The 17,830-nt window shown below is 35.9% G+C and overlaps 2 protein-coding genes across 2 annotated transcripts in view; both read right to left on the bottom strand.

The window, feature by feature from the left end:
- Positions 1-215: 215 nt before the first annotated feature.
- On the bottom strand, positions 216-10,233 carry LOC119772484. The gene is made up of 15 exons (XM_038268922.1): positions 10,142-10,233; positions 9,795-9,970; positions 9,522-9,660; positions 8,061-8,168; positions 6,866-6,985; positions 6,515-6,617; positions 6,216-6,339; positions 3,879-4,126; positions 3,494-3,782; positions 3,079-3,413; positions 2,760-2,963; positions 940-1,077; positions 764-868; positions 596-687; positions 216-520 (listed from the first exon to the last, which is right to left on the bottom strand). The coding sequence occupies exons 1-15, from the start codon at positions 10,180-10,182 to the stop codon at positions 445-447; spliced, it is 2,298 nt and encodes a 765-aa protein (XP_038124850.1). The 5' UTR covers positions 10,183-10,233; the 3' UTR covers positions 216-444.
- A 3,045-nt stretch (positions 10,234-13,278) lies between these two features.
- Positions 13,279-17,830, bottom strand: part of LOC119772454 (kielin cysteine rich BMP regulator) — a 34,034-nt gene continuing 29,482 nt past the window's right edge. The window contains exons 37-42 of the mRNA XM_038268885.1: positions 17,279-17,451; positions 15,836-15,947; positions 14,875-14,976; positions 14,636-14,800; positions 14,242-14,542; positions 13,279-13,835 (exon numbers count right to left, since the gene is read on the bottom strand). Coding sequence (XP_038124813.1) covers positions 13,618-13,835; positions 14,242-14,542; positions 14,636-14,800; positions 14,875-14,976; positions 15,836-15,947; positions 17,279-17,451 — 1,071 coding nt within the window. The 3' untranslated portion in view covers positions 13,279-13,617. The remainder of the gene's footprint in view (positions 13,836-14,241; positions 14,543-14,635; positions 14,801-14,874; positions 14,977-15,835; positions 15,948-17,278; positions 17,452-17,830) is intronic.

Raw genomic sequence — 17,830 nt, 5'->3', positions numbered from 1 at the left:
TAAAAGGCCTCAATTTTCCCCATCACTTACTGGCCCTAACGATGCAGCAGAGCAATGATCCAAAGCACACCTGCAAGCTCACCTCTGAATTGTTCAACAAAGACAGTTAAAGACGTAGCCTTAAAGCATACTCCAACACTTTATGTGGGTGAAAACATCTCTACAAGGTGGAGAGGGCCAACATTTCTATATAACAGACTAATGGCAAAGGCATCTTTTAAGTCAAGAGGAACTTTAACATGTAGGGCCACGTGGGTTCTGATTAGGTTTTCCTGTAGAAACACTTAAGAAAACTACATTTTGCATTCAACTCATTGATATGCAAGTTAATAATAAAAAAAAAAAAGCTGAAGAATTTTGTTTCTCACAGAACTAAGCAATTTCCATGTTCTACAGAAAGGATTTTATCAACAGTGGGATCAAACTACTTAAACTGTTTGTATCTCAGTTTGCTCCATCTTCTGTCTCTTTGGTGTGCAGGACCACAGGAGCTAGAAGTTCCTTAAATCCGGCCGTATTCCTGAAGATAAACACAAGCACAGCAATTTAAAAAGTCATTTTTGCTTTAATTTTTCCCCAAAGTGTTCCCATTTACCTGTCTCTTTTTGACTGCATGATGTAGGAGCGCTCCCTTCTGAGCTGCTCTAATCGCTCTCTAACAACAGTCTTCTGCTGGATCTTGTCCTCCTTTAACATAATTACATGTCACATTGTAATTACCCCGAACACAAAGTTATGGTTAGCAATTAATTTACATTGTTACCAGAGGTAGGTCTTGTGTCAGATGCTTTAGCCTTTCTGTGTGTTTGAGGCCAAGTAGATCCTCCTCCGCCTTTCTGTTCTGGATGATGGAGAGACGCTCCTGAACCTGGAATAACAGATGCTATTAGTGAAAATATTTCTCTGAGAGTACTTTGTCCTTATTTTCACCATTCTCACCCTAAACATTTGTCTCTCTTTGTCTCTTTGATGCCTCTGTTCAAACTTTCTTTGCATGTCCACCAGGTTGCGCATTGTTTTCTCTCTTTCCACTGCTTGGTGTCTTATTTCTTCTTTTTTCTCCCTGGATTCTATCTCCTGCACGAATAGATGAACGAGAAACTATATATAAGGAATAATTTGCCGGTTAGAGCAATAATCACACTTTTCATGGGTTGAGCTTTCAGGCTAATTTTGGGTCTTATGACACATTTTAGCATGTCATTTTCCTGGTCCAAAAACAAATCAACAGAGTGCACGAAACACCTACGCTTACTTTGCTGGATTGTCTCTTAGCAGGTTGAAGGGAAACCAATAATTTAGTGGATATCAACAAGGTGGCATAAATCTAGAAAGATATATGGCCCCTTTGTTGGTGCAGCTGGTAGATTCCATTTAAATTTGTTGTTTTATAAATCCTGAATTTCAAATATGACTAAGTTTAAACCTTTAGATAACCTGGTCATACAAAAATCCTCATGTTTGCTTTATCCGCTCCAACCTCAGTTGTGTTTGATATGCAAAATAAAATCATTTCAACATTTCAAGAACTACCACAGCTGAGACACAAACTAGAATCTTATAGATGTTCACTGTGAAGAAAGTTCTCAATGGACTGAGAGGGTTTCCAACAAAAAGGAATCAATGACTCCAGAACACGCACATCGAAGTATGAGGGGAGCTTTTTGCTAGACAGTTTGAATGCCGTCAAGAGCAAAGTTTTATAAATTGATGAGACAAAGGTTGAGCTATTTACCCAAAGTGACAAGACCCATATTTGGTGGAATGAATTGAGGCTTCAAAGAGCATAGCGGTGGTAGTAACATGCTGAGGGACCAGTTAGTGAGATACTTTATCTTTACAAAGCGACAGGTAGGCTTGGACAAAATTGGGTATTTTAACTGTAAAACATAACTGTTTCTGGAGTTTCTGGACTGAACAAAGCAAGTAAAAATTGACCTGAAATTATCAAAAATGAACCTTGACCCTATTAAAATGTTTGGGCTTTTTAAATACAATAAGAGATGAAAGGAAACAAACCAATCAAGAAAAGCCTTTAACCATTTGGCAAGAAGCTTGTGAATTTTTACAGTGAGCAGTTATTTAATGAATTAAAATTAGTCCTAAGCTAAGACTTTATTATCAGATTTGGAATACCTATTGGAAAGAACCTTCAAACTGGTATAAACATTTTTCCATAAAGCCAAGATTTCAGCAATAAAATAGTATTTTATTAGTCTGGTGTCACATTTTAATCTGCAATGTTTTTGTGAGCTGTAATCAGAGATTGTAATGAACAAAAATGAAGGCTTAAACCCATCAGTATGTCAGGATTTAAATATGTGTTTCGCATGGATTAAATACAAACTTCTCAGTAGTATTCTAATTTAATGCATGGGTCTGAATGTGTTGGTTTACCGGCAACATGCCAAGAGACATTTGACCAAATATTAGTGGAGTTAATGCATGTATTGAAACTGTATCTAAAATCAGTTAACCTGTGCCACAACATGTTTTGATTGAATGATTTTAAAGCTGGTCTGTATAACTCAGTTTGCAAATCAGGTGCACATGATTAAATAGTTATATTTCAAAACTTTCAATACTGAAAAGTAACACTTTTGTAATTAAACCTTTACATCCTCAAATTAATATGTGATTCTTAGCAATGGTGAAGGTATTGAAGCATCTCACCACAAGTGCAGAATTGACTAAAAGTGATACGCTGTTGATACATAAAATATATATATATTTATTGTTGATTGTAGGGATGCACGAACCTCATGGTTGGGGAGTTTTGTTCGGCTGAAATCCCAGAGCTCAGACTCTGTTATCTCTCTGCTGCCGCTGGCGGTGAGGTCGGATGCTCCTTCATCACTGTACTCAAAGGAATCATTTGAAACATGTGGGCAGATATCCAGCATGGTTTCAGGATCTTTTTCAGCTACAGCTTCTACTTCATCTGGTTGGTCTATGATTGGATTCTTGTCCAACCATTTAAAACAAAGGAGGAAAAAAATCAAATAAATGAGTGAGGATGCTATACGGGGTGCTAGTTATGGAGTTCTTCTTTCTTCCGCTGCAGATGTGCAAACTTACATTGTGCTGAGCTGAAGCCTCATCGCCATCTTTCTCCTGAGCCTTCTCTTCAAGTGGATTGGACTGGGCTCGGATTCCTATGCTGCCCAAGGTGTCCTGACTCTGTGCTGCTTCCTCATCTCCAACCACTACCATACAGTCTGTTTCATCCTGCGTTTGTTTGCTCCAAGCAAGGGGGATCAAGGATCCCTGTTTCTCAAAGCTCTGATGGCTGTTTGTTTCACTGTCATCTTCCTCGCTACACACTCCAGCCTCTGGAACATGAGCCCTGACCTGTGCATCTGGCACACATAAGATCTCCAGGTATGGCAGCTCCTCTATAACCGCCCCACAACCTAAGAGATCGCAAAGCAGGTTATAGTCTCAGCCAGGTCTGTGAACTTTCTGTTTTTGTTTGTGCTTGTAATACGGGTACCTGAGCAGACTTCCTGTTCAACAGAACCATCAGTTGTTGGGACTTCGACACATTCCTTGCTGGCTCTAATGATTGAGTCAGACATTGTAGCTGGAACTGATCCTGCACAGATGTTTTCAACTTCAGCTGTGCAAGATGTTTGAGGTCCAAAGTGTTTGTAATTTTCACCTCCCATGGAGCCAAGTGTTAGAGGGTCATCTGAGATTAAGAGATTGTGCAGGTTGGTGAAGCGTTTTGTTTTGATTTCAGCTTCATACTGTTCTCTAAAAGCTTGAGCAGCCTTTGAATCCTGAAAAAAATAAATTTTATTATTATTAATTTAATATTATCTCTACATTGATGAGAATTAATATTCAAACCTGCATTAAATAGAAGGTTTTCTCACCCGGTGCAGGAGCACTTCCAGTAGCCCTAAATCTTGGACCTCCTGAAGTTCCAGCAGATGTCTCAGGAGTAGTGGGGTGCAGTCTGCCAGCTGAGGCTCTGACCCCTCATTCTGCATTTTGATCTGACTGCTGGTTTCATCTGAGTTGTTCTCATGTCCATTTTGTCTCTGGAGCTGGGCATGGATTTGTTTTAGCCTTTTTATACAGCCAGCCCTCAAGGAGGTTTGCTCAGCATCATCAGCACCATCTAGAAACAATAGAACCAACAAGATGTTCTGTTCAGAAGTCTGTATACTGTCAAAGACATGAAAGCAAATGTAATTTCTGCTTTCTAATAAAAGATTATTCCAGTGTGGAATAATTTAACCAAATTCACTAATTACTTAAAACAAGAATTAGGTGAAGAGATGTCATGCAGAGGTTCATGCATTCAAAAGGCAAAATGTTAGAACTGTAAATATACAGTCATATGTTTATATTACAATTTCTTTATGTATTTATTACTGTTTTCAAGGCTGCACTTTAAAAAATGAAATCGTCTAGAGCTGTTTTAAACTAAATTTCTTTTTGTATACACTCGTGCATACAAAATGACAAAATAAATCTGTCTACGTCTCTAAGTCTGTCTATGCAAGACCTTTCCAAAATTAATGATAATGTTTGTTTTGGATAATATCCTGTAAAACACACAGGTTTCAAATATCTGTGAGGATCAAATGTAAAAGGAACAATAGTGAGGATGTGCAGGAGCAACCCAGGATCTATAAATGCTTAAACTAAATACTAAGTAAAAGAAAAAAGCAAAAGGTGCTGCAATTACAAGAAGACACTGAATGCCATCTAGGAAAGGTTTTATTTTTAACAGATGGTTGAAGTGTAGATCATCAACCTCGACCCAATTAATAATTAGTGGTCTATGCCTAAAATCAAGGCGCAAATAAGAAAACCTGTCCACTGAAATGAGTTCTAACTTTATAGAAGGATGAGAGAAACAGCCCAGATTTATCCCAGGGGCTTGATGATGACTTTAAAACTGTAGGGTTTCATTGTATAGAGTAAAAGAAGGCAATTTCCTTATTAGTATGGTATAATTAAGTCTATATGTATTCTATGTGTGTTAGAGATAATCAACAAAATATTTAAGGACATTTAGACGTCATAAATAGTCTAACAGACTGATTTTCAAAAGGTTTTCACGTCTTAAAACTAGTTCAGACGTGTTTGTAGGGATGGTCTTCAAAGAAGATTCATCAGGCGGCATATGCACTCACTTTTCTGCATTTCTTGTCTTAATCAATATGGGGATCATATTGTAATGACACAACTGTGAAGGTTTATTGCTGGAGGAGGATATGCAAATGTTAATATTTACCACATGCTAGGCAATTTTCAAATCTGAAACTAAGTGCAGCCCCGTTTTTTACACCTCTTTTCGCACGTCAGGTCGAAACTCACACATCATTCATCCGGCCATTTTGGCCACAGATGAGGCATTGATACGATGACAGACAATGCACACATGTACACTCATTTTAAGAGTCAGAAATGACAATAGTAGAATAATAGTAATGACAGCAGGACATCAGACAATCAAAAAATCTAAAAAAAAAATGTGTATGGTATGTTTGTTTTGTTTTTTTCTTTAATGAGCCTACCTTGTTTTGCAATGTTTTAGTGAGTGAGTGGCTCTTGAGAGGAGTTGGTAAAGGTAAATCCAGCTGTTTATAGCCTTTCTGCTGTAAATTGTGCGACTCCTTTTTTTTTGTCGAGGAGTGACGGGGGAAGAGGTCCATTATCAAAACAAATGGGATTTGTCATGTTTAATGTTTTTTTTATTATAACTTTATATATATATATATATTTTTTAATATTTAACTTTAGTTATTTTCATAACTTTATTTTTTACTTTTTTTGTAGCACATTGAGATAGGCTACTTATGTGAAGTGCACTATAAATTGTATTTAGGATTATCATTGATATGCTTTAAATAATTACTATCGTTATTACCTCCAACAACATCACTATTATCCTCATCTCTCTTTTATTATCACTCTTAAACTACAAGCATCCCAATTAATATGCTCATTTAAAGGGGGAAACCAGACTTTTGGTAGATCAGCCAAAACACGCCCACTTACTGTAAACGCAAAAACATTTTTCAGTGTCCAATTTAACATCCTTTGTTTGGAATCTTTTAAAATCCTTTTCCAAAAACAAAAAACAAGAAAGCAAACATATTTTTCTTTATAAGAATTATAAGAAACATACAATCCTCTGATTTGATCAATGGTGGGGTATCAGAATGAAAATGAGTTATGGATAGAACAATTCTTACTTTCTTTTGTGGGTGTCATCCTATCTGACTCCTGTAAATCTGCCATAGAGATCCCGTACACCAACTTCAGCAGGTGCTTCCTCTCCTTTTCTTGAGTCAATACAAGCAGCTGCAGCTCTGTGCTCTGACAAAGTTATAATTTGGTCAGTAATAAGAAAAGATTCTGCAGTAGCCTACTATTTTACAATTACTTTAATCTACCCTAAAAAAGGGAAGATACTTTAGAAAATAAGAATAAAAGAAAAGTCTCTTAATGTACAGAAAATACACCCATTCCTTGGCTGCTCTGGAGCAGGTACCTGCTCTAGTGTCTCGAAGTGCTCCTCCGCTTCCTCTCCTCCATCTACACTTTGTAGCCACAGAGTAATTTGTTCTGTTCTGCAAGGCCTGAAAACTTGTGGCCTAAAAACAAGTTTAGGTTATATGAGTAAATGTGAGAAACAATGTTGAGAATTCAAATATCTTTTTAGCTGTTAGTTTTGTAAACAGGAACTGCAGTTACACTGATCTTCATCAAGCAAAAAAAAAAAAAAAAAAGAAACAGAAAGAGATGAAACAAGTTGCCAGAGGAAAACCCCATTTTTTTCTGGTTTTGACTCGTTTTGTCCTACTACACACCTGTTCCTGTTTAAATAGTTTTGGAAATTCACCATGAGTCCCAGGATTGACGAGATGCTAGCAGAGCGCTGTAGGAAATTTTCTCCCTCTGAGCTCTATAAATCGCCAGAATGATGTGAAGACACAACAATTGCAGACTTTCATCACACAATCTGGAAGGAAAGAAGATCCATTGATTAACTCCTGTCCACGATTAATACTTGATGCATTGTATAATTTTTCATTATCGGTGAAGTGGAGGTAAATTCAAATGCATTTTTTTGACCTTTTGTTTCCACAAATAAAAATCAGTAACGTGTGACATGCTTTTTGCCCCTCTAATCTAAAACCCTTATATAAAGAAAGAGGTTTGTAAGAGAACATAAGAGTGAAAACAGCAAAGTCTGGGATTAAGATGTTGTTTTAAGCAGTTTTATATATCTTAAGCTTTAAGCAGGACAAGAGTTAAACCAATCATCTGAAAATCTAAAGGGTATGGCTGAACAGCAATCCTACCAAAAACATTATCATCCACCCAAGCTGACATGAGGACAAGATTATCTTTATCTGAGAAGAAACTAAAGGGTTCAATATACCTCTGTGAATGTGACCCAGAGACCCATAGCTTGGGTGGGATAATTTGTCCAAATATCAACTGCATTCATGAACTCATACTTGTATAAAAAGGTGAGGGAAGAAGCCACCATTGACGGAAAATCATAGGTTACCATTCAGAAATAAAGTAAATGTGCAGAAGATCTCTGGACAAATGATACCAAAACTTAAAAACAATGTCTGCATATAAGGTTGGAAACTGTACATAACCCTGAACTTTTTTTAAGCAGTGCACATATGCCTGGTGAGAGTTGATAGGAAGATCAATCAGAATTGAGCAGAGAATAGCTGAGATTAAACCAAATTCAGGTGTCAGAAGGACCCACGGTCAAAGCCCAAACCTAAATGTAGAAAACAGTCTATTTTTCTAGATTTACAACAACAATAGAGGCATAGTTCAAAATAACAGGAGTAACATTGCAAAGTTAGTTCTCTGGGGGTATTAATGCAATTACAGTGTCTCCTTTTTAGTGTTAGATTAAAAATATATATTTAACCATATGTCCTAATTGTTCCTGTTTTTAAATCATTTACAACCTTGCGTTTCCTTAGTGGTTGTAATAAGAGAAAATTCAGCAAATTATCTAGGAAGTTCTTCTCAAAATAGAGACATGAAATAAAGTCATTATTTACCTTTGACCCAGAACCATCAGCTCATTTTGTTCTTGTTGACACAAAGTGTGTAACTCCTTCAGGAGAGCAACAGCTGACCAGGACTGGTCCAGCTTTGAACACCTTGTTCTGCAGCGGGGCAAACACAGGAAATACAGTACCAACATTACTGGATAAAAAACATATCAAACTTTTTTCTTTTTTACTTGAATTTTTACTGTTTTCTATTTAGCTTTAATGAAATTTATAGAAGATGATGCAAAACATGCTTAGAGACAAAATATAATCGTGATTTTTTTTTAAACAATGGAACAGATGAGGTTTGTATGGAACATATGTAAAACACCATTACAATTAAAGTTTCATATCTTCTTATTGTCTGTATCAGGTTTGTTTCATTACTAAAATGAGGTGAAACATGCTTTAAATTCCTAAGCAGATTATACCTATTATTTTCCCCCCTTTTTTTTGTGCAAAGTTTGCTTTTTTAAAGTAAAATTATTATAAACATACCAAACCTTTGAAACTTATAAAGTCAAATAGAAATGTGTTTAAAACATTCCATACCATCAATTCAAATTGGCCACATTAATGAAGGATTCTGTCATTTTACATGCACTAACACAGAGGAATACACCAAATACAAAATTTATATATATATATATTTCTTTTTCAAAGGGTCTACATTGTCTAAGGCAGTATGCAGAGAAATAGCAACCCAATCAACAAAATCATCGAATTGCGAAGGGGAATAAACTAAACTGGTGCCCCCTGCAGCACCTCTCAGCGACACAGAGGAGAGAGAAAGGAAAACAGATTCTTTAAAATTTATAACTGCACTATCTGATAATGATATGCTAGAGTCAAACCTTTCTTTTGGGGTAGTAATCAGTAGTCAGTGAGGACAAGGTTGTGAGTTAATACTGCTATTTCTTCACATTCAATGCCATATGTCAGCACAAGGTCCAAAGTGTGAAAATGAGAATGTGTGGGACTATTCACATTTTGAACAAAGCCAATAGCATCTAAGATAGCATTCAAGGCTGCACTCAAGCTATTCCCTTCAATGTCAGCATGGATGTTAAAATCCCTTACTATGATGACCCTTTCAGTATTCAACACCAAATCAGAGGGGAACTCTTAAAACTCATCTAGAAATTCAGAGTATGGACCTGGTGGATGGATTATCACAAATCAAATCATTAACTTATAGAATTTTTGAAGAATGAGATATTATGTGAAATAAAACACATTCAATCATTTTAACTTTTTCCTCAATTCGAGTTATTTTTTATTTGATGATTTACTGCTTTGGGATTCTTGTCTAATTTATTTGATTTTGGTCACGGGCAATACACTGTCTGGATGGAGTAATGAGTGGGTAACAGCAGAGAAGCTGCAGAGAGGTGTGTTAAGCTACGAGTCTGTTGTTATTCAAAAGAGGGGAAAGATATATTTGCAGACTTGGCATGTGTCTTTTACTTGTAAATCCTGAAAGCTCCAGGCAGGAAAACCAAGCCCAGCATGTCATCAGACTGCAAAGCTTCCTCTGCCATAGTTCCCAGTGACTCCACTTCCTTTATTTGTTGCCAGGGAAGCAGCATCTCCCAAACACTTTGGGCTGAGGAAATCAGCAGAAACACTCATGAAACAGGAACACATCTGGAGCACCCTGCTAAATAAGCTATCGTCAGCACTTGAAGGTTAAAATGACATGAGATGTTTTGAGCACAGGTCAGAATGGCATGCCCTTACTGTGGTGTTCCTGAAGCATTTCTGTATAAAGAAAGTGAGTCACAACATCATATTTCCACTCCACTAGAAAGAGGATATCTGACATGGAGATCGAGCCCCATGTCTGACCCCTGAGGCCCAGCCTTCGGCTGCACCACATGGAGGGCAAAATAGTGTGAACACCCTCTGATGCCAGTCTGAGGAGGAAGAAGAAGTTTTCTGTCTCTTAAACCTTGTTAATCAAAGTAGAATATACAGCAAACTTTAGAATGGATTCTCAAGATTCCATTTGGGATACCTACACTATGTTATGCTTGTACACTAATTGCCTAAGGGAATCATTGTAAAGCATGCTAAAACTTGCTCACCTCGCCCAGCGCTTTTTGGCTGCTTTTTGGAGCCTCTTCATGTTTGCTGTTGTTTTGCAGAACTGTTTTACATCCTGTGTCAAAAATATAAAACCTGAAAACAGTGGAACAGTAAAAAGAAAAAAAAAACTCTGGTTACATCCAACGACTTACCTGGGAAATATATGTTTTAGCTGTTTGTATCTGTAATAGTTCTGATGTAGAGCTGTATGCTTTTCTTCTGAGTACATTTTGCAACATTTCACGAAGATTCCCAATATTTAGAAGCTGGCCGTCCCAGTAAAGCTGGGAAAATAGCACATATTCTCAGCAATAAATTCAAAGTAATAAGCAACAAATTGACATGAAAAAAGGTGTAATTCTTATACATTTTTCTTCCTTTCCTTCTCCCTTTCCATTTCCAAGAGCACATCCAAAACATTTGCACCGACACAGGACCAGCTTTCATCCCCTCCTGCAACCTGAAACACAAACAGTTCTGACAAAAAACTACCACTGTTATTGCTTCATGTTAACTAGGTTATTTTGAGTATTATATGCTAAAAAAATAAATCACAAAACAATAGCAATTAAACTATTTAAAGCAGCAAAAAAGCATGTTGTTATGTGTATTATGAAGGGAAATGCTGAATGCCAAAGTGTTTTCAACCAATTTCCATTCAATATGTGTTTTTTTTCTCTGTGTCACCATATATTCGCTTAGGATTTCTTCAAGAAAAAATTGTGTTATGTATATGTATACTACTCTCCATGTGTTTTCTGTTTATTAGATCTATCTGGATGTAAGTTTCATACTTTTAAGACAAATTACTTTATTTCTGTAATTACATTTTTTTATGTTTCAATTAGACAAACACTGGGTGAGTATATATGTTGTTTTATATACTTTGCATTAAATTTCTTGTTAAAGTGGGTTTTATTATGTTTCCTACTCTTTAAGATTTGAAAGGCCTTTTCAGGTAAAATTATTTGTTTAACATGATCTATTTTGCTATCCATCAAACAGCTGCAGTAGTTTGTGAAATACTGCAGGAAATTGTTTTTTAGGTCCTGCTATAATATGAACCTCATACAGTTAATGTTTCAAAATGAGGATAAAATTAAATGTTGAAAATGCTTAAGCACAGATTTTATCCTGCAAATCCTGAAATCAATGACTAGATTTATATAACTTTAGCAATACTACCACTTTCTCTTCAATTAATACCTCAAAATTCATGTCTGTTTCTGAAGAATAATAAAATATTTTTTTCTGCATTAAATGTATTGTTATTTTATGAGAATGTAGTATATTTCAGAAAGAGCTACAGATGGCATATATATATATATATATATATATATATATATATATATATATATATATATATATATATATATATATATGGAGATAGCTGTAATAGTGGCTGAGATCAGGGACTAAAGCAGCTAAAGTTGATGATGAAGCTGAAGATTTACAACCCAAAGCACAGCCTGCCTTTTTTTTGTGTTTCTTTATTGTAATGACAGATTCACCTGTTTTATGTATGTTTAAGTACATTAAAGGCTCATTTATAGGTTTCTAACTGTTGTAAGACTGTTTTTTTATAGAATCTCTGTGGATATGAATATACAGATCACTAGATGATTAAAGAGTCCTAAAATAATAGCCTGTAGACAAATCACAAATCAAAGTCAGGATAAAGTTTTTTGTTTTTTTTTACTGAACCATCTTAATAACAATGTACCTTTATTCGCAACAATTTGAGTGCAAAACTATTTATACCACATTTTTAGTTTCTATTAACCTGCTGATGAAGTTAAAACTTGATTACAAGGAAGGTCATTAATCTTAAGTGCAAATTCTATACATATTTTGTTGATGTCTCAGCAAATTTCAATTGTTTACTGGTAATAATTATTTCCACAATCAATGTATCACCATTATTCAGATCAACTGTTTCCGCTCTTGTCTGTCACATCTAAACTGTATTTTTACATCCAAACACATTTTTCAACTGAATGGAAAATGTTCACGGCTAAAGATTTGAAACATTTTAGGAAAGCACATTGAGTAAGCCATCACAGTTCATGCATGAATGTGTTTATCCCTGAAGCTGTTTCTCATTGATAATTGTATATCGTCTTCTTCATTATTCCATTTTGCTGCAAAATTAAAGGCTTGAGTGATTTTCTCCACAGTGAGGATTTTACTCTGCCCAGGGTTCATTTTTTGAGAAAAATGGACGAATAAATTGTTTCTTCTTGATGTTCATGACTAAATGTAAGAACGGTTACCTTTTTCATGGCTGTTTCAGCTTCACCTCTGTTGGACGACACATGAAACACTTTGCAAAAAAGGACACTCAGGTCTTCAGCAGAAAGCTCAGCTCCGGTTGATATACCCAGACACTGGTAAAGTGCGGTAATAAAATCCTGCAAGAGCACATCGATCTAAGCCTCGAGCTTTGTAGGAAAAAACAAAACAAAACTTAGAACCAGAAGGGTTGTTAAAACATCTTACCTCCTCCATATTTTCCCCACTCTGGGCTGATGAATTATAAAGAACATTACTAAGGTTACAGCAGCCAGATCAGTTTACCAAGAAACAAAAGGTGTTTGAGTTAACAGCAGATGGAGACATAGGGAAGTGAAATGTAAAACAGAATTTAAAGGGAAGGCTGTTAATTTCTTATGTTACTGAAAGAGTTTGCTGCTTCTTCTGCAACATCCATGCCAGATTCAAATGAATTCTTAGAGAAATCTTTAAAATGAACATTATCCCCCACCATTGAAAGGAGAAACACATTTCTATTTCAGTTTAATATGTCAAATCCTGCTTGAGATATGTTCTTATTGTTTTAAAGCAAAACCACCTTTTATCTATGTGGTTTATACCTAAAATATCAAGATGAAACAAGCTACATGTTTCTGTTTTTCTTCTCAGATGAAAACAAACAGACATAACTAAATACATTTTCAATCAAATTGATTTCAATGGCTTTATTAATCCAACTACACATCTTAAAGATAATAAGTCAAATTTCCTTCCTAGTGTCTGAATGGGATCTTTTCTCAATAACATTTAGGAAGCAGAATATCAGGAATGCATTGATCCCTGGAAAGCAATATACGCATAAATCAACAGGAAAACTAAAACATTTGTCGTGATTTTTAGTTTATTTCAGAATTATAAAATGAAATGAACCTGAGATTATTCTACATACAGTCAGACATTGCACATTTTTAACTAAATATACTTTTGCATATTTATAGAAAATATCTTATAAATGTGTAACAATACATTTGAAAGGTATGTGTGGTTTAAATACTCAGTGCTTGTTGTAAAAACATATTTTTCTTTAGTCATTATGTTAACATCTGTTGAATAAAGCACCCTTATCTTTTGTGTATATTCTGAGGTTGAACAGAGAAGCAGCTGAGCGTGCCTTTGTGCAAATCATCAGGCGCTCATCAGTAGCTGAGCGGTTGGAGCATCACTAGGGGCTGCCATGAATGATCTTGGGACACTTCTCTGGCTGAATGCAGTAGTTGTTGTGGAGAACCAGACCAGCAGGACACTGGCAGCCGGGGATGCAGGGCTTGAAACAGTGGCTCTCCATCACCCCCAGTGGTACGTCCACATTAAAGCACGTTACAGGACACGGAGGGCCACACTCATCAAACACAAAGCCCCTCTCTACAGGACAGCCCACAGCTGGTAGGGGGAGATAAAAAGACAAATATTTAGAAACAGTGATGTAAAAGGATGAGCAGGATTTTCTGTTCTGTTGTATAAAGAGGAAAAGGCTATTTTTTTTATGTGCACCCTTATGGAATCCAGGTGCACAGAAAACATGCAATAAACAACTTATATCTAATGTCCTGTATCCTTTTAAAGTAGTTTTGAGTAACATGTCTTCAAATGTAGTCAGATAAACAGAACACATAAAGAATTCTTCTGCCTTGTTTTTCTATTACACATATTTTCTTTCAGATAATCAAAATTAATAATGATACATAATTAACATAAATAAAAATATGAACCTTTAAAAAGATATTTTTATTCATTAAAGGGGTAAAAAGAAATATCTAAAGTAATAGAAAGAATAGGTTTTACTCACCACACAGTGATGCGCTCCTCCACTGCAGGATGACTCCTGCTTCTCTGCACTGGCTGGCGTAGGCCTCCAGTGTGTCACACAGACACTCATCTGTGTTTGCCCCGCAAGCACATTGGTCATAGACGCAGGCTCCGTACCATGGTTCAGGTGGAACAACACTGTGACAGGGCTTGAAGAGTGCAGACTTGAGAACCTTACAGCGGGTGTTGGCTCCTTTCCTGGCCTGGAATCCTGCACTTTTGCAGGGATTAATGTCTTCTCCGGGACGACACAAGGAGACTGAAAGGTTTCCACTTGTCATCTTAAATGAGAGGTTTTTAGAAGCGTGATGATTGATACCTTAGTGGTGTGTGCACTTTGTTAGTTTTCTCTTCATTCAGTCTGTTAAACATACCCTCCAGCTGTTGCCAAACTCCGACTCTGATGTGGAGATTTGGCCGGTGGACATTTTAAAGTCATCCTGCGGATACTTGTTGAAGTTTCCACAAAGACCACAGGTGTGACCCTCATAGGAGCCTGGCACGCTGACTTCAAGGTGTGAACGGGGACTCCACTGCACCTGAAGGCAAACCAAAAGATATTTGAGCATGTCATTTTAATGAATTTTACATTAGATTTGCGACAGTTCTGTACCTTTAATCCAATATTAGTGTTGAGTAGGACAGTGTTGGCTTGCTGCTCTATATAGAGATATGGCTCCATAAGAAAAGGCAATGACACCACCTCCTCATTCACCTAACGAACAAAAAAAAAAAAAAAACACAGCTGAGTGGACATATTGCACATTGAAAGAAGTTAAATTCCCATGTCATTTGGACAAAATAAAGCTAATTTTACAACTTAACAATTGTATTAATGATTTGAAACCAGTTATTACACTTTACCTAGAATACAAAATCCCTTATGATGTAAAAAAAATTAACACAAACAATTAGTTGCCATGTAAATATCTACTTCAGGTCTAATGTAATAGTATCAAATCACCACATGCTGTAACTTGAATTTGCTTTCATGAACTGTGCATTTCAAAATGAGTGTGGCCTGTGCTACAAAACAATGGGCAAGATGGTCATTACAGCTAATGCGGTCTGCACAGTGTTTCAGAATAGGAATGTCTATAACACGTATGCAACGGGGATGTCTTAGTGAAATGTCTGAGATATGAAATGGAGGACATTTTTAAAACTCTGAGGTATTTCAGGTTTTTAATCGTGTTAAAGATCAATAATGGCATAAAGTCGCTCCTGCTTAATGCTACAGTTGTAAAAACCACATAACTGAATCCTGTCAATGTTGTCAATATATACGTCGGATCAAACTGAAATATCGAATCATGCAAATGAATTATGTATTTAGTGTTTGAAATATATGCAATACAATATGTGCATTTTTTGTCAATTTATATTCATGGTTCAGAAAATAATAATAAAAAAAAATTATTTTAATGGAAAAGATCAGCTGAAATCAAATAAAAAGTTACAGCTTGAGGAAAACCAATAAAATTAGCTGTAACTAATTACAGTTTCCTGATTTTTTAAATGTTCTTTCAAAGCAACAAAACGGATTATTTTATTTCCAGTCATCAAACACAAACCTTCACAACAAATTCCTGGAGCAGCTGTACAGTGACATGGCTTATAAAGACCGTCACCTCCTTGGTCCAGGACACTCCTTTACGCCCACGATCATCATTTGTAACAAGAACACTGCACAAAGAAACACATTTAAAATCTTTTTTTATTGCAGTGCCCATAAATCAAAAATAAATTATTTAGCTCAAAAATAAGGAGAAAGGCTGAAACCCATAATATTTCTCTTAACCAAAACGGTGTAAAATAAATAAAATAAAGAGGCTGTGCCTGCGTAGTGGCAGAGCAAGCATCCCTTATGGAGGATATTATTTCTTCATGCAGCTTTCTTATGTTCAATTCCCAACCAGGAGACCTATACCGTAAACCTGTCTGCCTTATCTATCTGCACATTTCCTATCTGATCACTGTCAACAGTCTACCAAAACAATCATCAGGGAGCATAAACAGTGGCTAGCAAAAATATAACTGCACATACCCTAAAACTTATTTTAGGCCTCTATTACAATACATTACAACGACTGCAAAATGACAAAAGCTTTTAAGTTTGTGCAAATACTTTTTTTAAAGTATTATCTTTAAAGAGTGGATTGCATATTTATAGCCTACATAACAGGCATTGAACATCTAGACCCAGACATTACTGTAATTGTTTTATTAGCAACATATCTCAAGTTGAGCTATATTGTTTTGATCATTGCTTTTTAAATCTTGCCACAGCATATTAATGTGATTTATGTCTGCTATGGCCTGGGTAATGTCTGCTTTGATCTAAAGCATCACATAACATCACATCTAGCTCTATGCTCAGTATTGTGCTGCTCCAAGGTGAATATCCACCCCATCTGTAGGTCTTTTTAAGCCTCAGACTATATTGCTTTGATCCATCTTGTAATGAGTTCTGACCAGCTTCCCTGTCTCCACTGAAAAATAGGATCCCTACAGCATAACACTACATGTTTAATGGTGAAGATGGTGTGTTGCAGGGGGAGGGGTAAAGCTAGTTTTCAACTAAACTGCATAATTAAATCATATAATGTGAAAAAAATGATAAAATAACTGAATGCAAGTAAAATTTCAGTTCATTACTGTGAATGTTAAAAATAATTAATTAAAATAAAATGTATCACAATAATAGAAATTATTCTTGATGAGTTTATATTTAATTCCAGCAGGTGTGTTTTTTTTTTTATGTAACTTTTAAAATGTCAGCTTTTATTTCACAAAGATGTTTCTCCCAATCTTTCTACTGAATGACTATATCAGTCAATCAGAGTCGGGTGGAATAATGATAGAAGAATATTTAAAATCGCTGTGGTTGCATTTTTAATATGATTTGGATGGTCAGGATAATGTTTTGTAAGCCAAAAAGGGGCCCAGCAAGGAAAGTTTGAGAATCTCTGGATGAGGAAATGGTTTAAAGATCTAGAAAAATGTGATCCTCTCACCTAAAGTCTTCACTTTTACAGTCTTTTGCTAAGATATACGTGCACGTCCCCTGGAAATGAAACATTCGTCCATCAAAGGTGCGGTAGTGAGGGTCACCGAAAGCTATGCAGGTTGCTGGACGAGAAAGGCAACGTGGACAGCATGAACCTGGAACGACTGCTGGCATCTCATCCTGTCAACAAACAAAGAGAGATTAAAGTGATTACACTTTAGATCAAAGAAAGCTAAACAAGTCTACACTCAGTATCCTTATCTTTGACCTGTTGAAAATTACTTTTAAAGTATGTTCAAGGTTACTTTCTTTGGTTAACCGTCATTCATTTGATTAATAAAATATTATCTAAATTGTATTACCTTTGGTGTCTACAGTTCATGTGAACAAAACAGGAAAGTTTAGAAATTTACCTAAAAGAAAACTTGAGTAAAATGCTATTTCTGTTTATTAATTACGATGAATAAGTGCAAAATTGCTGCTTAGAAGAAAATAACAATGAGACAAATTTAGCAGCAGCTTCAAGCAATTATGAGCACATAATTAAATGTTTCAGCTT

The sequence above is a fragment of the Cyprinodon tularosa genome, unplaced genomic scaffold (genome assembly GCF_016077235.1).
Source record: "Cyprinodon tularosa strain WSP-4 unplaced genomic scaffold, ASM1607723v1 ctg71, whole genome shotgun sequence".
Classification (NCBI taxonomy): Eukaryota; Metazoa; Chordata; class Actinopteri; order Cyprinodontiformes; family Cyprinodontidae; genus Cyprinodon; species Cyprinodon tularosa.
Note: the sequence above shows the minus strand (reverse complement) of the source record. Positions and strands in the feature narration are given on the sequence as shown.